We start from the raw sequence: 19,038 nt of genomic DNA, 5'->3' as shown, positions 1-19,038 counted from the left end.
GGGCCGCGAGTACGTGGGTGTCCGCGCCCGGGCCCCTCCCGCCGGCGGCCGCGGAAGTCCGGGCCGCGCCCTAGGAGTCTGCGGCCGGCGGATCCGCGGGGCTGGCGCCTGGGCGCGGGGAGGGCTCGGACCCCGGGTTCTCGGGAGCCCGCGTTCTCCCCTCTCCTGCACCTTCGCTCGGGAGGCCCGGGGTCCGCCAGCGCCCGCTGCCGCCCGGCCGCGCCTAAGGAGAGCCGAGCCGCAAACGCCCTGCGCGGGAAATGCGCGTCCGCCCTGACGGCCGGGACCAGGCTTCCGTCCCGCGCCGCGCCCGCCTCCCGAGGCCCCGCAGCGCCTGCCCTCGGCCAGCAGACGCCAGTGCTCCCGGTTCTGGATCCGTCAGGCCCGGTGCAGGTCTCACCGCATTGTTGGGGGTGGGCCTGTGTCCCCCAGAACCGCTCCCTCGGTGACCCCGCGGCTTCCCAGGGCGCCAGCCGCTCCCTGCCTGCGGGGGACAAGTGTGCCTTTTACATTCTCCTGAGCCAGCCACGGGCTCTTTAAAAAAAATGTTTATTTGGGAGAGTGACACAGAGAGAAGTCTCCCATCTGCTGGTTCACTCCCCGGATGTCTGCAGCAGCTGGGGCTGGGCCAAAACCAGGAGCCAGGAGCTCCATCCCGGCCTCCCACAGCGTTGCAGGGCCCAAGCACTTGGGCATCGCTGCTGCCTCCCAGGGACGGTCACAGGGAGCTGGACTCAGGAGGCAGAGCCGCAGCTTTTTTTTTTTTTTTAATGTATTTAATTTATTCAAAGGTAGAGTTACAGCAGGAGAGAGAGAGGTCTTCCTCCACTGGCTCACTCCCCAAATGGCTGCAATGGCTGGGGCTAGGCCAGTCAGGAGCCAGGAGTCTCCTCCAGGTCTCCCACGTGGGTGCAGGGGCCCAAGCACTTGGGCCATCTTCTGCTGCTTTCCCAGGCCAGAGCAGAGAGCTGGATCAGAAGAGGAGCAGCCAGGACTCAAACTGGTGCTCATATGGATGCCGGCACTGCAGGTGGTGGCTTTACCCGCTATGCCACAGCACCAGCGCCAGCGCCAGCCAAGCCATGTCTCAGCCACTCTGCCAAATGCCTGCCCCAGCCTGCTCTCCCTGGAGAGAATCAAGGTGCTGGCAGTCCCCACCAGTGCGTCCACACCCTACGGCCAACAGCCCCAAAGCTGGTTACCGCCCATGGTTACCTCAAGCATCCCTTCCTGACTGACTAACTACAGCCTGCCCAGAGGGTCCCAGCTGTGCACGGGCCCCCTCACCGTCAGCCACACCTGCCTCCTCCAGGAGCCCAGGGCCTCCCTCTCCTGAGGAGCTTACCTGACACTGCCGTCGGTGTCTGACAGCTCCCTGGGCCCTGCAGCCCATTCCTCTCTTTGTGACGTTCCCCTGTGGAGGCTGCACCAGCCCCTTCCCAGCATCCCCGAGGCTCCCCCAGGCCCTCGCGATACAAACCGTTAGGACAAGTGCCTGTCACCTGCTGGGCCCCCTGGAGACCGTGGCTCTCATCGACCCTGTGCCTGTAACCCCTGTACCCAGCTGCCCTTTGTGCCTTGGGTCCTGGACTTGGCACCCCCGGCAGCTCCGCTCAGCTCTTGCGGCCTCCCTGAGGTGGGGTGGAGCCAACCCTGGGCCCTCCAGGTATTCGACCCATACAGGGTGGCTGCCGGCTCTCAGTCCTGTGCCAAGTGCCAGGCTGTGCCTCCTGGGACCTGGGGTTTCCTGGGGAACTCATGGACATGCAAACACACTGCTGCTCGCCTCGTGGCTGGCACTCAGGAACGTCCCACAGGTCAGCCTGTTCCTGATACACGCAGGATTTGAGACACCACACTTGTCTCAGCACCAAGGCCTGGCCAACAAACAGCTCCGTTTCCCATTTAGTGCGGAGACTGGGATGCCACCTACACCTGAACCCTGGGAACCTCCGCCTCACAGGCACCCCAAAACGTAAGGCGGAATCGCTTGTCTGCACATGGAATTACACTCCCTGTGTGCAGGCAGGAGCCCCCCTCTGTGTACAAGCAGAACCACGCGTCCGCACGTGCAGCCAGAACCGGCCAGATTCCGCCTCCACGTACCATCGGAATCACGGCCAGGAGCAGCTGGAACCCGTCCCCACACGGACTCGGCCCCCACAGCCGGAACCCGTCCCCGCACGGACTCGGCCCCCACAGCCGGAACCCGTCCCCGCACGGACTCGGCCCCCACAGCCGGAACCCGTCCCCGCACGGACTCGGCCCCCACAGCCGGAACCCGTCCCCGCACGGACTCGGCCCCCACAGCCGGAACCCGTCCCCGCACGGACTCGGCCCCTACAGCCGGAATCCGTCTCCACGTGTGGTGACAGTTACGTCTCTAGACTCGCCATCTCCGTGTACAGCCAGAAACCACACCTCTCTGTGTTCGTGCAGAATCGCACACCTCCATGCACGGCTGGAATCGATCTCCAGAAACCAGAGTCAGGTTTGGGCTGTCACTGTGATGTAGCGGGTTAAGCTGCCACTTCTGGCACTGGCATCCAGTATGGGTGCCGGTTCAAGTCCCGGCTGCTCCTCTTTCAGCTCTCTGCTATGGCCTGGGAAAGCAGTAGAGGATGGCCCAAGTCCTTGGGCCCCTGCAACTGCATGGGAGACTTGGAGGAACTCCTGGCTCCTGGCTTTGGATCGGTGCAGCTCCAGCTGTTGTGGCCACTTTGACAGTGAAGCTGCAGATGGAAGACCTCCCTCTCTCTCTCTCTCTCTCCCTCTCTCTCTCTCTCCTCTCTCTCTCTGTCTCGCTGTAACTCTGCCTTTAAAATAAATAAATAAATCTTAAAAAGAGAGAGAGAAAAAAAGAGAGATTTATTCATTTGAAAGGTAGAGTGACAGAAAGAGAGAGAGAGATTCCATCTGCTGCTGGTTCATTCCCCCGATGGCTGCATCAGCCTGGGCTGGTCCCAATCAGAGCCAGGAGCTCCATTTGGGTCTCCACCTGGGCCGGCTTCCACTGTCTTCCCAGCCATTAGCAGGGAGCTGGATGGGGAAGTTCCGGGACTGGAACTGTAGCTCCCATGTGGGATGCCGGCACTGCAGGCGGTGGGGCTGGTGTTCGTGGTGTGTGCTGGGGGGGTGTCTCCTCCCACTCCGCCCGCCTCACATCCTGTGTGCGCAGTCTCTGCCCCCCATCCTCACCTGGGCTGAGCCGGCTGTGTGAGCCGCTCACCAGGTCTGTGCTCTTTCCCATCCACCCCCCAGTCCTTCAAGTCTCCCTGTGTGCGCAGTCTCTGCCCCCCATCCTCACCTGGGCTGAGCCGGCTGTGTGAGCCGCTCACCAGGTCTGTGCTCTTTCCCATCCACCCCCCAGTCCTTCAAGTCTCCCTGTGTGCGCAGTCTCTGCCCCCCATCCTCACCTGGGCTGAGCCGGCTGTGTGAGCCGCTCACCAGGTCTGTGCTCGTTCCCATCCACCCCCCAGTCCTTCAAGTCTCCCTGTGGTTGGGCCTCCCCTGCTGTTGAGCACGGGTTAAGTTTTGTCAGCTTCATTGAGAAATGGCTCCTATGCAGTGGAATGGGCCAATTTAGCAGGTGGACGTCTATAAATCCTGACTATATTTCCTTGAAGTTTTTATACAATTTTTACTGTTTTGATGTTGAAGAATTTCAGACTCACAGAAGAGTATGTACATTCCACCCGGGGCCAGTGACGGTTGACATTTCACTCCGCTTACTTTTATCTCACGATCAGTATGGACTTGTACTTTTATTTTTCAGAGCTGCTTTGGGTACAGGCTCCTCTGGATGCTTTAGCGTGGACCTCATAGGTCCCAGGGTCTCTACACTCAACCCGGCCATGGTCATTGTCATCTAATAGTTCTCGGAATTTGTCACAGGCCAAATTTTGCTGTGTAGCACATAGTCCAGAGTGCGGCTGAGCACAGCCCAGCCTGCGCCACCTGTGCAGGGTGATGTTTGCTCAGTCATCTCCCCCCAGGGCAGATTCGTGCACCTGAGCCCTGGTGACTCAGGTCCCTGCTTCTGCCACACCCTTGCCCCTTGGGGTCACAGCTGAAAGCCAGAGATGGTCCCAGCACCGCTGCCTGAAGTCTGGGCCCCTGAGGCAGACAGAGCTGCACTTCCTTAACAACGGGAAACCCCCCCAGGCCCGGAGCCCATGTCCGAACGCCGGCCTCGCTGCACTGGGAACTCTGCCAGGCCTGCCCCACGGTGCTCGGAGGAAGAGGACCAGGACTCTGGCCAGCTGCGTCAGATCTCAGGATGCCGGTCTCACCGCCTTCCCCCTCCAGCGTCCTGTTGCCACACAGATGCCCCAAGCTAGACGGCGCACAGAGGAGGAGTTGGGAGGCCCAAGGGCATGGCCAGCGTGCACTGCTCCGGCGAGGGCCTCACAGCGGCCGGGGAGCCGGGACGCCCGCTCCTGTGCTCTCAGCCAAGTGTTGGCCCCGCTGAGCACCACGTCCCTGGCACAGAGGCTCCACGGACGTCTCGACGGCTCTCCAGCATCATCTCGTCCATGGCTTCCGCGGGCGTTCGGGCCGAGTGTTGCAGCCAGCTCTTCCTGAGGAGACTCCCAGGGTCAGCAGTTTTCTCCTGCATCCCACGCTTTTCTTCCCACTTTAGGTTTCCATTTTGCTTAAAGATTTATTTATTCACTTGAAAGGCAAAGTTACAGGGAGAAAGAGACAGTCTTATGTCCTCTGGTTCACACCCCAAACGGCCACAACAGCCGGAGCTGTGCCTATCCGGAGCCAGGAGCCAGGAGCTTTTTCCAGGTCTCCCACGTGTGTGCAGGGACCCGAGCCCCTGGGCCATCCTCTGCTGCTTTCCCAGGTGCGTTAGCAGGGAGCTGGAGCAGCCAGGACCTGAACCAGCACCCACACGGGATGCCGGTGCCACAGGCAGCCGCTTTGCCCGCTGCGCCACAGCGCTGGCCCCTGTCTTGCAATTTCAGCACAAGGGGACCTAATTTTAAATAGCATCTGAACACATCCCCCCCCAATCAACCATTTAGTTCCAGCACCCAGTTTCCAGCCCACTACGGCCCAGTGTCTCGTTCCTTTCTGCACGACTGTGGTGGTGAGGATGATTTTACAGTGACTCTGAGTTCACCCCTGCTGCACGTGGGGTCTTCCCGGGGTGCTCCAGCCTCTAAGAATGTGCTTCAGAAGTCCCCTTGGTGTGGGCAGCCTGGGGGCCGCTCTCCCGTGCGGTGTGGGCGTGTTGCTCACCTGGGGGACCCCGTGCTGTGTGGGTGTGTTGCTCACCTGGGGGCCCAGCTCTCCCGTGCAGTGTGGGCGTGTTGCTCACCTGGGGGACCCCGTGCTGTGTGGGCGTGTTGCTCACCTGGGGGCCCAGCTCTCCCGTGCAGTGTGGGCGTGTTGCTCACCTGGGGGCCGGCTCTCCCGTGCTGTGTGGGCGTGTTGCTCACCTGGGGGCCCAGCTCTCCCGTGCAGTGTGGGCGTGTTGCTCACCTGGGGGACCCCGTGCTGTGTGGGCGTGTTGCTCACCTGGGGGACCCCGTGCTGTGTGGGCGTGTTGTTCACCTGGGGGACCCCGTGCTTTGTGGGCGTGTTGCTCACCTGGGGGCCCTGGGTCTGCCGTGTTGTGCACGTGCATCTGTCAAACCTGTGCTAGTTTCGGGCCCTTCTCTGCTCACAGTGGAGGCTCCCACTGTTCCCAGTTTCTCCGCCTTGAGGTCTCTGCTGGGAGCAGGTGAGGACGACTCCCCCAGTGGAGCAAGTGCAGCCCGGCAGGGCTCCGGCCCTCACTATCCCGGCCGCCGCTGCAGCTGGCCAGCCTCTGCGCCTCCCGGCCGGCCCCAACCCTGAGCGAACAGCTCACCTCCCACTGCAGTAAACTGGCCGCCTAGCTGCGGCCCCCACCTCAGGACGGCGACCCCGCGAGGGAGGGGCTTTCGGGGGCTGCCGACCCCGGGGCTGAGGGTCCCGGGGGGCTTCCCATCCGCTGGGAATCGTCTCCGCGAGGTGGTAACCCACTGAGAGTACGTGCACATCCTGACACCCAGGCCCGGCCCCCTCGGACCGGCCTCTTGGCCACACCGGTGCCCCCCTCAAGTCCAGCCCCCCAGCAGGAACCTCTGGTCGCTCGGATCCCGGACCCTGGCCCGCTCCAAGCCCGCGAGGTCAGCCGCCCGGGCCGCCCAACAGCCCAGGGTGCGGAGCGTCGGGTCCAGCAGGGACCGCAGGGCACCGGGAGGGCCTTGCAGGAAGGGGCGGGGCCGCAGCGCGTCCAGGCCTCCGGCCCCACGCGTCTCCCTCGCGTCCTGTCCCGCCCACGGCCGCAGGCCCCGCCCAGGCCGCCGGCCCCGCCCCTCCCGGGAGCGTCCGCGCCCCGCCCAGGCCGCCGGCCCCGCCCCTCCCGGGAGCGCCCGAGCCCCGCCCAGACCGCCGGCCCCGCCCCTCCCGGGAGCGCCCGAGCCCCGCCCAGGCCGCCGGCCCCGCCCCTCCCGGGAGCGTCCGCGCCCCGCCCAGGCCTCCGGCCCCGCCCCTCCCGGGAGCGTCCTGCCTCTGGCGGCGGTCACGCTGGGGCGCCCGGGAGACTCCGCCAGCGGCGAGCCCCGCAGCGCCCGGCCATGCGCCCCCCAGCCGCTCTGCTCGCGCTCGTGGCTGCGCTCCTGGCCGCGGCCCCGGCCGCCCGGGCCGAGGCCCCGCACCTGGTGCGCGTGGACGCGGCCCGCGCGCTGGGGCCCCTGCGGCCTTTCTGGAGGAGCACCGGCTTCTGGTGAGCGCCACGCGGGGAAGCGGAGGGGGGCCGGACCCCACCCCCGCCCTAGAGACGAGGCCTCGGCGTCCTGGCCTCGGGGGTCGCTTTATTGTCCCTGAGCCGCACGCCGGGCCCAACCTCACGCAGCCCCGGTCTGCCCCAGCCCCCCGCTGCCGCACAGCCAGGCCGCCCGCTTCGACCTCAGCTGGGACCAGCAGCTCAACCTGGCCTACGTGGGCGCCGTCCCGCACGGTGGCATCCAGCAGGTGCGGACCCACTGGCTGCTGGAGCTCGTCACAGCCAGGTGGGTGTGTGCCGGCGGGGAGGGGCCCCTGGGGGGCCGCTGGCTGTGCCGGGGCTGCCTCCACCCGAGGACACCTTAGAGGCCAAGGCTGGGCTGGTGGCTGCTGCCCTGGCCTTGCGAGTTCCAGCAGGGGTGAGGCACAGGTGTGGGAGCACTCGGGTGGCCCGGAGACTGCCCTGGGCGGCTTAGTGGGGGCCGCTGCCCTTGTGTGTGTGTGCGTGCGCGCCTGCTTGGGAGGGCCCCGGGCGCCTCCGAGCTCGGGCAGCGGGAGTCCCTTCGCCTGCTGGGCTCACGCGGGAGGGGCCGCCCGCTAGACGCTGCAGTTGGCCTCCTGGGGGCAGTGGCGGGCCAGGGCGGCCTGCACGGCGGCGTGCACGCTGTGGAACAGCTGCTCGTCCTCGGCCGCCTCCCCGAGGAAGCCGCCCCTCCGCAGGGTCTCCCGCACCGAGGGGCTGCAGCAGGCCAGCAGCAGGGCCACGCCCAGGGCCCCATAGTCCCCGCGCAGCTGCTGCAGCGTGGCCAAGCCCGCCGCGTCCAGGAACAGCAGCGGGGCGCAGTCGATGACCACCGTGTGGAAGCCGGCCGGCTGGGGCACCAGCCCTGCGCCCGCGTCCAGGCCCACGCCCCGCCGCGTTCTCCTGGCGGCCCAGCGCCCGGCGTCTAGCCCCGTGAGGCTGTACAGGGAGCGCAGGAAGAAGTCCTTGTTGGCGCAGTACAGCGGTCCCCCGAAGCGAAACACCTGCACCCCCGGCTCGGGGACCAGGCCCTCAAACTCCGCAGCGTCCTCGTAGAAGCCGGAGTCGCCGATGCGGGCCAGCAGCGTGGCCCGTGGCTGCCGCGTGCGGCCTGCCAGGCTGAGCAGGGACAGCAGCACTCCGGCCAGCAGCCCGGCCTCAGTGGTGACCAGCACGCAGGTGGCCGCGGTGGCCACCCAGACCAGCGCGTCGGCCGGGCTCAGCCGCCAGAGCCGCGGGAGGTCCCTCGCCTTGCCCAGGGCGCCCCGCAAGCTGACCACGATGATACAGGCCAGCACGCTGCGCTGCAAGTCCCGGAACAGCGGGGCCAGCGCCAGCAGCACCAGCAGCACCACGGCGGCGCTGACCACGCTGGACAGCTGCGTCCGGCAGCCGGTGGCCGTCTTCACCAGGGTTTTGGCCAGGGCGGCGCTGGTGGCGAAGCTGTGGAAGAAGGCGGGCAGCACGTTGCAGCAGCCCACGGCCAGCAGCTCCTGGTTGGCGCGGACGGAGTAGCCGTGGCTGCGGGCGAACATCTCGGCCAGTGAGAGGGAGAAGGCAGAGCTCACCAGGGCCAGGGGCACCGCGTCCAGGGCCACGCGCTGCATCAGCCAGGCGTCTGGCACGCGTGGGGCCATGAACCCAGTGGGGATGTCGCCAGCCACCCGGGAGCCGAAGCGCTCATGGAGCCGGCCGAAGTGGGACACCAGCGTGGCCGCCACGATCACCAGCAGCTCCGTGGGCAGCGGCACCTTCAGCCGGTGCCGGCAGCGTTCCGAGAGCGCCTTTGCGGCCAGCAGCACCGCCAGGCACACGGCGCTGGTGAGCACGTCGCACACGTTGGCCTGCCCGGTGCTGCGCAGCAGGCTCAGCCAGGTCCTGAGCACCATGCCCGGGCCCTGGTGCCGAGGGACCTGCACGCCCAGCAGGTGCCTGAGCTGCGAGGTCAGGATGGTCACGGAGGCCCCCATGGCGAAGCCGTCCAGCAGTGGCTGCGAGAGGTAGGTGGACACGAAGCCCAGCTGGAGGACACCCATCAGAACCTGCGGACAGAGAGCGGGCGGGCTGTCGCAGCTCGGACACACGCATGACCCTTGCATGTTCACACGGCCAGCCGCAGGTGCCGCCTCACCCCCTCATGGGCACAAGCAGTTTTATTTCAGCCCCTTGCCCCGTGCTGCCCCCAGCCTGCCATGCGGCTGGGCCTGGGCAGGGGCGCAGGTGGGCTGTGTCCAGCCGCCCCCAGGGCCACCTCTGCCCGCGCCGCCTCCTGCGCCTGCCCCGTGGGTGGGGAGTGCTGAAGAGGCATCCCCCATGGCTGCCCCTGCCCAGCCAGCTCCTCACCTGGTACACCCCAGCCACCAGCGTGAGGGCGGTGGCAACACGGATGGCGTGGCAGTCCCGCCCACAGTCCCGCCCCAGCACAGACGCCGAGCTGTTGAGGACACTGCTGTTGGCCCCGGGCCCCAGGCCGTCCTGGGAGGGGTCGAAGCCGGCCAGCTGGAGCTCCCGGTCCACCACCTGCCCCACCATGAGGCACAGCAGGCTGAAGATGCCCACAGAGACGTGGTGCGAGGTGCCGAGCAGGAAGTAGATGACGTTCGCATAGAAGGAGGTGTAGAGGCTGTAGATGGGCTGCAGCCCGGCCAGCAGCGCGTAGGCGATGGCCTGCGGGACCAGGATGACGCCGATGACCAGCCCCGACATGACATCGCCGGCCAGGTCCTCCCGCGGGCGGTAGTGGCGCAGCCAGCGCGTGGCAGGCACCAGGTCCTGTAGCAGCGCCCGGGCACACGGCATGCTGCACGCACAGCTCCGCCCCAGCCTGCCCTTCAGCGTCTCCAGCAGGCCCCGGGGCGCAGGGGGCTGTCGGCGGACCAGCCCCGAGCCTGCACCCCGCTTCCCGGGCTCAGGGCACGTCTCCATCACGCAGCGCCAGGCCCACACGCCAACCTGCAAGAAGCAGAGCCCACTCCCAGCCCCCACCCCCAGCCCAGAGTCCGGGCCAGGCGGGGATGGACGCTGCCTGCCACCCGGGACAGAGGTCGGAGGTCACCTGCTCCCGGGGCCCAGAGCCGCTGCCCTGTGTGGGCCGACAGCCCCAAGCTCCAAAGTTCTGTGGTTGCGACAGTGACAGGCGTGTGTCTCCCGTGCGGGCCAGGGGTGCTCAGGGGCAGCTGCCTGGAGCCCCCTGAGGCTCTTGAAGCTTCTCTTCTCGGGGGAGGGGTGGGAACCCTGTCCGTGTCCTCCCACCCAAACCACTGCCTGCTTTCCCTCTGTGGGTGCCCCAGGCCAGGGCTGAGAGGGCCTCCTCGCCACTCCTGTGGGGCAGTAGCCCCAGGCCTGTGTCCGCGGAGTTCTGAGTGTGTGCCGAGGGCACTGCCTCCCAGACCGGAGGTGCACGGCTCGGCTGCTGCTCTGTGCCAGCCTCGCTGATCCTGCGGGCGGCCGTGGGGCTGACCGGGCCGTCACCTGCTTCTGCAGCCCCTTCCCGTTGCGGGGGATTGTGTTGGGGGACACGGGAGTGGTGTTCCCTTCACGCGAGGACCCCACCTCACTGGTCCTGGATCCTGGGGACCCCACGAGCGTCACCTGCTCTGTGCCTGAGGTCCCCAGAGAAAACCTAGGAATTGCGATGTGGCCAGCCAGGCTCAGCTCCTGTTGCCCCCATTGCCCAGCAAACCGTTCTGTCCCTGGCCGGCCAGCGCCAAGGCTGTACTGTGCTCAGGGCCAGGGGCGGCTTCTTACCTGGGGAGCCCCTTGCGAGCTCGGCAGGCCACGGGGTGCCGGGCGGGGCTGGGTGTGCGGCCCGGCTGGCTTCGGTGGCGGGCAGGAAAGCAGGAGCGGCCACAGGTCTGGTGGTGACCCTGGGGGAGCAGGGCCTGCAGTTAAATTATTTACAGGACAGCTGAGTCATGGGTTTGCCTGGACGAGTGAGCGCTACCTGCATGGCTAATCCAGCGAGCTGTACAGTAATCAGACGCACAGGGGGGTACAGCCATGCAGACACAGGCAGCTCCCCCCGCCCCACCCCGGGAGCAGTGGCCTCGCCAGGGTGGGCGCGGTCAGCTCCCAGGAACAGTGGAACAGTGGCCTTGCCAGGGTGCGGGGGGTGCACAGGGGTGCAGGAGTGGGCCTGGGAGCTGGGCTGCAGACCCCAGACCTGAAGATTACTGTGCTCAGGGGAAGCGGGAGGCCCCCACCCCCACCCCCACCCCCAGGAGGGGACTGAGGAGGGCGCTGGTCTCCCGTTCAGTCACCAGCTCCCCTCCTGGTCCCGCAAGGAGACAGGTCGGTCCAGGCTGCGGCAGGTGGCCACTGGATGGCCACGACCCCAGCCTCTGTCCGGTCCTTGTGCGGCCGGCCAGCGGGAGGCTGTCAGGAGGATGTGTGTCCCTGGAGCGTGTGCACCTGCACTGGCGTGACTGGGGTGGGGAGCTGCCACTCATTAAGACAGGCACCTGGGGACCGGATCCTGGGCCGGCGCTGATGCCCCAGCAGCCGGCTGGCAGGGCTGGCAGGAGGGGGCGTGGGCCACCCTGGGGCCCAGGTGTGAGGGCAGGGGAGCAGCAGACTTTAGAGGGAGGCCGTGTGCACCCAGCCCACTTGTGCTCTCCCCTGCTGGCTGTTGGCGGTCCCTGGAGTCCCCTGCACCTGGGACGGCCAGGCTTGTGCTGGGGGCCGTGATGATGGCAGCTCCTGAGGGGAATTCGGGTCAGTGCTTGGGGCCTCCTGTGGGCAGTCTGCCGCCCCGTCCTGTTCTCCCCAGCGGGGCTCCTGGCATAGATCTGGGGGCACCGGAGTGCGGGGGGGGAGTGGGACTGAGGGCCAGGCGCCCTGCACCCTCCCCCTCTCCAAATCCCGCCGCTCCAGGAGGGTCCAGCACAAGGCCCGCTGGTCCCTGGGGGTGGCGGGGGTGGCGGCCAGGGTTTTCCTGGGAGGATGCTGGGGTGCAGAGCCCGGCTAGGGGGCGCCAGCCTCAGGCAGAGGCACTTCCTGCCGTGCTTCAGTTTCTCCGCGCGTGCGCGCCGAGGCCGGTGTGGCCGGCCCCTAGGGCCCCTGGGCTGGGGTCCTGGTGCCGCGGCACCTCGCCGGCCGCCTCCGGCCCCATCGTCCCGTTCAGCCCGCAGCCTGAATGGCAGTCCGTGTATCTGGGAAGGAAACGCCGCATCCCTGCCGCCAGCGGCGGGAAGCGGTGCCCACGGCCGGGGGCGGGGGCTCGGTGAGGGGCGGCAGGTTCTCCCTGGTGCGGTCTGCACCCCGCGGCGCCCAACCCCCAGCCGCCCCGCGCACTCACCACCGGGCCAGCGGTGCCTCCGTCCGCGCCGCGCACGCGCTCCGCCCCGGCCAGGGTCCGCGCGTTCCGACCCCCGCGTCTCCGCGGGCTCGGGCTGCGATGCGCACCGCGGGCTCTGCCCCTCCCCGGGTGCGGTCTTGTTCCCCTCCCAGCCGGGCCCGAGCCTCTGTAGCCGACTCTAGTGCAGGGTGCGGGCGGGGGTCCTCCGGGGTCTTCGGAGGGCGCCTGCGCCCCGAGGGCGGCGCGTTTAATTTTTATCCTTTTTTTTTTTCCTTTGCTCCTGGTTGTGGCCTTTGTACAAGAGCGGAGGTGGCAAGGGTGGGGCAGGTGGGAGACTGCCGGCTGGCCCAGGGGCAGCACTGGTCACTACACTGGCCACATCACACCCACGGCTGCTGTGCACCCTCTGGGAGCCCGGGGTAGCAGCGTGCCCAGCCCCAGACCCCTGTACCAGGCTCCCATCCACCCGGACAGAGCTGAGTCCAGTCCCCCTGCAAGCTTGCCCTTCCCTGAGCCTGACCAGCTGCTCTCGCAGAGATAGCCACCCCTCCGTCTCCAGCTCAGCCCAGGTCATCAGCAAATGCCATGGCCTCCAGGGCCCCACTCACTGCCTCTCCCAGGGAGCCGCGGCAGTGGTGAGCAGAGAGCTGGCCCCACTGTGCCACAGCACACCAAACACACCACCTATATATATGTTATTTATATATATATAACTATATATGATTTATTTCATTTTTTAAAGAATTATTTTATTTGAAAGACAAAGTTACAGAGAGAGAGAGCGCTCTTCCATGTGCTGGTTCACTCCCCAGATGGCTGCAATGGCCAGAGCTGAGCTGATCCGAAGCCAGCAGCCAGGAGCTTCTTCCAGGTCTCCCATGTGGGTGCAGAGACCCAGGGGCCTGGGCCACCTTCTTTTTTTTTTTTTTTTTTTTTTTTTGACAGGCAGAGTGGATAGTGAGAGAGAGAGAGAGAGACAGAGAGAAAGGTCTTCCTTTTTGCCGTTGGTTCACCCTCCAATGGCCGCTGTGGCCAGCATACCACGCCGATCCGAAGCTAGGAGCCAGGTGCTTCTCCTGGTCTCCCATGGGGTGCAGGGCCCAAGCACTTGGGCCATCCTCCACTGCCTTCTCGGGCCACAGCAGAGAGCTGGCCTGGAAGAGGGGCAACCGGGATAGAATCCGGCGCCCCAACCGAGACTAGAACCCAGTGTGCCGGCGCCACAAGGCGGAGGATTAGCCTGTTAAGCCGCGGCGCCGGCCCTGGGCCACCTTCTACTGCTTTCTCAGGCTATAGCACAGAGCTGGATCAGAAGTGGAGCAGCTGGGACTTGAACCAGTGCCCACATGGGATGTTGGCGCCACAGGCTGGGGCTTTAACTCACTGCACCACAGCGCCGGCCCCTATATGGTTTATTTAAAGGCAGAATGAGGGCCAGTGCTGTGGTGCAGTGGGTTAAACCACTCCCTGCAATGCCGACATCCCATGTGGGTGCTGGTTCAAGTCCCGGCTGCTCCACGTCTGCTCCAGCTCCCTGTTAAAATGGTGGCCTGGGAAAGCAGCGGACAATGACCCAAGTACTGGGGCCCCTGCACGCACGTGGGAGACCCAGGAGGAGCCCCAGGCTCCTGGCTTCAGCCTTGGAGCCATGTGAGGAGTGAACCAACAGATGGAGGATCTCTCTGTCTCTCGCCCTCTCTGTAACGCCGCCTCTCAAATGAGTCAATCTTAAAGAAAAATGGAAAGAAAGGCAGATTGACAGAAACAGAGCTCCATCTCCTGGTTCCCTCCCCAAATGCTCAAAAGAGCCAGGGCTGGGCCAGGCTGGAGTGAGGGGCCCGGCGTGCCATCCGAGTGTCCCACGTGGTGGCAGGGCCCGGGCACCTGTGTCATCTGCTGCTTTCCCAAGTGCGTCAGCAGGAAGCTGGGTGGGAGGCAGAGCAGCGGGACTCGAATCCACGCTCCATGGGATGCAGCGTCCAGTGGTGCCAGCCCTGGGTCTTCCGCAGGGAGCTCAGAGAGGCTGCTCGTGCAGGGCCGTCATCGTCCTCACACCATCACAAGACCCACGAGGCGGGCCACCAGCTGCCCTGCCCCGGGCCCTCGCCTGTGCTGTCCTGGGCGAGCCAACCTTGCAGGCCTTCCCCGTCACCTCCTCAGAGAGGCCCACCATTCCGGCCCCTTCCCCTTCATCTGATGGCTAGCCGCCAGAGGACGCCCGTTCCCTCCCGGACTGGCCCCCCCTCTGCTGCCGGGTCAGGTGCCCGGCGTCCTGTTGCACTTGTTCCCGAAAGCCTGGTGCTTGTCAACAGTGAGGTTGAAGGGAAGAGGAAGCTGACCCACAGCAGTGCGAGGGGGCAGTGAGACTTCTGTCCTGCTCAGTGAGCGTGGCCGGGCCTGGCCGCTGAGGAGGTGACCGATGGCATGTCGGGAGCCACGGGCAGGTGCCAGGGCCAGCGCCTCGGACGGCAGCCCTGCTCCATGGCGTGGCTTCAGCGGGTGCTCTGTGCAGCCAGGTTGGCCGGGAGCGGAGTCCAGGGTTTGTTGGGCAGAACGAAGCCCCCGCAGCCCGGAGCCCCTGCCTGCTGCACCCCTTACCCTCTGCCCTGGTGAAGTCCAGCCTCTGGTCACGTGGAGCAGGGGGAGCCAATTCCTTTGCAACCTTGGCTGGCTTCCCGAGGCCGGTCTCCAGAGCCCATGAGTGAGCACCATTTATCTGGGCACACACTCCAGCAGGTCACGAGCTCGGCGCGGGGAAAGCAAGATGGGGTCAGCACATGCCCGCCCATCCCCCACCCGGGCCCCACCCCATGTCTTCCATCTCTTCCAGGTGTGGGGGAGGTGCCACGGGCAGACATGCTGGTTCACCCCGGGTGGTGAGCGGCCGGTGGGCCCACCATGGGGTCTGGACCTGGGTCCTGCCTGGTGCCCTGTGGGCTCCTCCTGCCTGCCCGAATGTGGCCACAGGTCTAGCCAGGGGCTGACGCCTCCAAGCTTTTCCACTTGACTCTCCTTCCACAGGGGGTCGTTGGAGCAGGGCCTGAGCTACAACTTCACGTACCTGGACAGGTACCTGGACCTGCTCAGAGAGAACCAGCTCCTCCCAGGTGAGCAGCTGGCCCTGTCCGCCTCCAGGCCTCAGCCTGCTGTTGGCCCAGGACGGGCAGGCGCAGCTGGTGCAGGTGGGCAGCGGGGCAGCCACCCTGCTCCTGTGTTGCAGGCTTTGAGCTGATGGGCAGCCCCTCGGGGCGCTTCACCGACTTCGAGGACAAGCACCAGGTGATCGGCTGGAGGGCCCTGGTCTCCCTGCTGGCCAGGAGATACATCGGTAGGCAGCTGGGCGGGTCTGCCCGTGGGCTCCTGGGGTGGGGGTGGGGGCTCGGCTGGAGCCGGACACCCGGGGCGCGGCTGTCCCACCCAGGCCGCTACGGGCTGGAGCACGTTTCTCGGTGGAACTTCGAGACGTGGAACGAGCCGGACCATCAAGACTTTGACAACGTGTCCATGACCACTCAAGGTGTGCGCCGGGGCCCCCGCGGGCCGCGAGGGGCGGGGGGAGGCGGGCGGGGTGCCTCAGCGAGCCCTCGCCCCGCCCCAGGCTTCCTGAACTACTACGACGCCTGCTCCGAGGGGCTGCGCGCCGCCAGCCCCGCGCTGCGGCTGGGCGGCCCCGGCGACTCGTTCCTGCCGCCGCCGCGCTCCCCGCGGAGCTGGGCCCTCCTGGAACACTGCGCCCGCGGCACCAACTTCTTCACGGGCGAGCGGGGCGTGCGGCTGGACTACATCTCCCTGCACAAGAAGGTGCGGCCCCCGCCCGCCCCGCCCGCCCCGCCCGCGGCCCGCGCGGCCCGGCCCGGCCCGGCGCGCTGAGGCGGGCGCTGCGCGCAGGGCGCGGGCAGCTCCATCTTCATCCTGGAGCGGGAGGCGGCGGTCGCGAGGCAGATCCGGCAGCTCTTCCCCGAGTTAGCCGACACGCCGGTGTACAACGACGAGGCGGACCCGCTGGTGGGCTGGGCCCTGCCGCGCCCCTGGAGGGCCGACGTCACCTACGCGGCCATGGTGGTGAAGGTGCGCACGCCCCGTCCCGGCTCCCGCGCCGCCCCGGGCCGCCGCCGGGTTCTCATTCCCCGCCGCCCGCAGGTCATCGCGCAGCACCAGAACCTGCTGGTGGCCAACGCCAGCTCCTCGGTCCACTACGCGCTGCTAAGCAACGACAACGCCTTCCTCAGCTACCACCCGCACCCCTTCTCGCAGCGCACACTCACCGCCCGCTTCCAGGTCAACAACACCCGCCCGCCGCACGTGCAGCTGCTGCGCAAGCCGGTGCTCACCGCAATGGGGCTGCTGGCCCTGCTGGGTGAGCCGAGGGCCCTGCGTGAGCCGGCCCGGCTGCGGGCAGCGGGTGATGGGGGGGCTGGCTCCTGCGTGTCCTGGGTCCGGATACTGGCCTTGCCGGGTGGGCCCGGGGCTCAGCAGATGCTGGCCCTGCTGGGTGAGCTGGGGGCTCCTGCGGCCTGGCCCAGGGAGGGGCCGGGGCCTCAACCAGGCAGCGCTGTCTTCCAGGCCTAGGAGAAGGTGACACAGAGGCCCCAGGCCGGGCAGCGTGGACACGCCCTCCACCTGCACCTGGTCCAGGGCTTGTCCCTGCCCCCTGTGATCCGGACCCCCTCACCGTGGGGCGGGGGGCGGCTACCCCACGTGGCGACAGCCGCCTCCACGCCCCTGGCCCCTGCAGACAGACAGCAGCTCTGGGCCGAGGTGTCACAGGCCGGCGCTGTGCTGGACAGCAACCACACGGTGGGCGTCTTGGCCAGCGCCCACCGCCCCAAGGGCCCCGCCGACGCCTGGCGCGCCACGGTGCTGGTCTACTCCAGCGACGACACCCACGCCCACGCCAACCGCAGCATCCCCGTGACACTGCGCCTGCGCGGGGTGCCCCCTGGCCCCGGTAAGCTAGGGGTCCCAGGGAGGTCTCTGTGCCCGCGGGGCCCCTGGCGGGGCGGGCCCCGGGGCGCCTGCGGTGCAGTGAGGACCCAGCGTCCGGCTCCGCAGGCCTGGTCTATGTCACGCGCTACCTGGACAACCAGTTCTGCAGCCCCCACGGCGAGTGGCAGCGCCTGGGCCGCCCGGTCTTCCCCACAGCCGAGCAGTTCCGGCGTATGCGCGCCGCCGAGGTGCGTGCGCGCGGGGGTGGGGGGCTGCGGAGCGCCCGGGGCGGGGGTCGCCTGGCGGGCTGAGGCCCTGAGGACCCTCGATCGCCCGCAGGACCCAGTGGTCACAGCGCCGCGCGCCCTCCCCGTCGGCGGACGCCTGACGCTCCGCCAGGAGCTCGCGCTGCCCGCGCTGCTGCTGGTGCACGTGTGCGCGCGTCCCGAGGTCCCACCCGGCCAGGCAAGTGCTGCCCCGCGTGCGCGCTCGCCCCCGAAGCCCGGGCACAGCCCCTCACCCACTGCCGCCCCTTCCCCAGGTCACCCGGCTCCGCGCTCTGCCCCTGACCCGTGGTCAGCTGGCTCTGGTCTGGTCGGACGAACGTGTGGGCTCCAAGTGCGTGAGTGCGGCCGCACTGCCCCCTGCGGCACCCCCACGCCTCTCCCACTCTTGGGCCGCCGGCTCCTGGGGGCGCCCCTTGGCGGCCTCTGGATTCCCTTCCTGCGTCCCTGGGGCGCCGTGTGCACCAGCCCCAGCCCCGGCCCCGCGCACCTTCTGTGCGGCCTGTCACCGCCCCTGGGGTGCCCGGGAACCCTGAGGGGCTGCAGGGAAAGGGGCAGGCCTTCGCGCCCCGGCCCAGCCTTGGCCTCACTGACCGCTGCAGGTGCCTGTGGACTTACGAGGTCCAGTTCTCCCGGGACGGTGAGGTGTACACAGCGGTCAGCAGGACGCCATCGACCTTTAACCTCTTCGTGTTCAGCCCAGGTAGGCCCACCACCCACTGCCCCGGTTTGGCCACTCAGCACAGCCCTGGGCAGGGTAGGGTCCAGGGGGGTCCAGGGCCTGGTGAAGCCGGGAGTCTGGGGTGGGCTCAGGGGGCTCCTGGGCGCCCAGGAGGGGCTCAGGACACACACGTGTCCCCAGACACAGCTGTTGTCTCCGGCCTGTACCGAGTTCGAGCAGTGGACTACTGGGCCCGGACAGGCCCCTTCTCCGACCCTGTGCTGTACCTAGAGGCCCCACCTCGTGATGGCCCGGGCGCCTAGTGACCCCAAGCCTGTGCCGCCCACTGAGGCAGGGAGCCAGGGCCCAGGCTGCACTGCACACACTGTGGTTCCCATCCCCAACCCCGCCTTAAAGTGCCTTTCCACAGGTCGGTCTTGGGGTCAGCCTTTGTGGACGGGCCCTGGGCAGATGTGGAGGGAGGTGGCATGGGTCCAGCTGAACCTGCTGGAAGGGCCGAGGGGCGGTCATGCCCCGTGGGGATCCCAGCCTGGCACTGCCCACCCAGGGGCTCCGCCTCCCCATGCCCCTCAGAGTGGCACTCTGCACTGTGCCATGCCACCACGGGGGTGGCACGGGGCCTCCCCCACCTGGCCCAGACCGTGGGCAGCAGACAGAAGGCCGGCGTGTCCACTGTGGCCTGCTCCCTTGGCCCAGTCATCTCGGCTCTGAACCTGGGCTGGGGGGGAGCCTGGATGAGCCCAGGTGGTGACTCCATGCAGGGGGCCAGGGGAGCTGCAGGATGAAGTGGAACCGGACCCCCCCACCCCACCCCTGTCCAGACAGGAAGGTTGGGGAGGGGCCAGCAGCTGGTGCAGAGAACTGCCCGGCACACTCCCCCTCCAGCCGGCCCTTGGTCTGGGGAGAGCCTGTGTCCCAGGCCACTGAGCGCACCTGCTGTGCCACCACACCTCCACCTGGCCCCCGGCCGGCTCGTGTTCTCCGGTGTCTGGCCGGTGCTGTGGGTCTCTGGGCGCGGGAGGCGGTGGCAAGGCCGGGTCTGGTGTGGGCGGCCTCCTGCCGAGTT

General features: G+C 67.5%; 2 protein-coding genes across 2 annotated transcripts; one reads left to right on the top strand and one right to left on the bottom strand.

Moving 5' to 3' along the window:
- Positions 1 to 6,606: 6,606 nt before the first annotated feature.
- On the top strand, positions 6,607 to 18,380 carry IDUA (alpha-L-iduronidase). Its single transcript, XM_062212958.1, has 14 exons — positions 6,607 to 6,763; positions 6,909 to 7,049; positions 15,102 to 15,187; positions 15,301 to 15,408; positions 15,502 to 15,597; positions 15,679 to 15,881; positions 15,969 to 16,148; positions 16,221 to 16,437; positions 16,816 to 17,028; positions 17,133 to 17,254; positions 17,346 to 17,471; positions 17,548 to 17,624; positions 17,893 to 17,993; positions 18,153 to 18,380. Exons 1-14 carry the CDS (start codon positions 6,615 to 6,617, stop codon positions 18,272 to 18,274), a joined length of 1,941 nt encoding a protein of 646 aa, XP_062068942.1. The 5' UTR covers positions 6,607 to 6,614; the 3' UTR covers positions 18,275 to 18,380.
- Positions 7,274 to 10,636, bottom strand: SLC26A1 (solute carrier family 26 member 1). Its single transcript, XM_062212957.1, has 3 exons — positions 10,532 to 10,636; positions 9,128 to 9,736; positions 7,274 to 8,826 (listed from the first exon to the last, which is right to left on the bottom strand). The coding sequence occupies exons 2-3, from the start codon at positions 9,707 to 9,709 to the stop codon at positions 7,360 to 7,362; spliced, it is 2,049 nt and encodes a 682-aa protein (XP_062068941.1). The 5' UTR covers positions 9,710 to 9,736; positions 10,532 to 10,636; the 3' UTR covers positions 7,274 to 7,359.
- Positions 18,381 to 19,038: the final 658 nt, after the last annotated feature.

Source organism: Lepus europaeus, chromosome 16 (assembly GCF_033115175.1).
Source record: "Lepus europaeus isolate LE1 chromosome 16, mLepTim1.pri, whole genome shotgun sequence".
NCBI lineage: Eukaryota > Metazoa > Chordata > Mammalia > Lagomorpha > Leporidae > Lepus > Lepus europaeus.
This window is presented reverse-complemented; position numbering and strand designations above follow the sequence as displayed.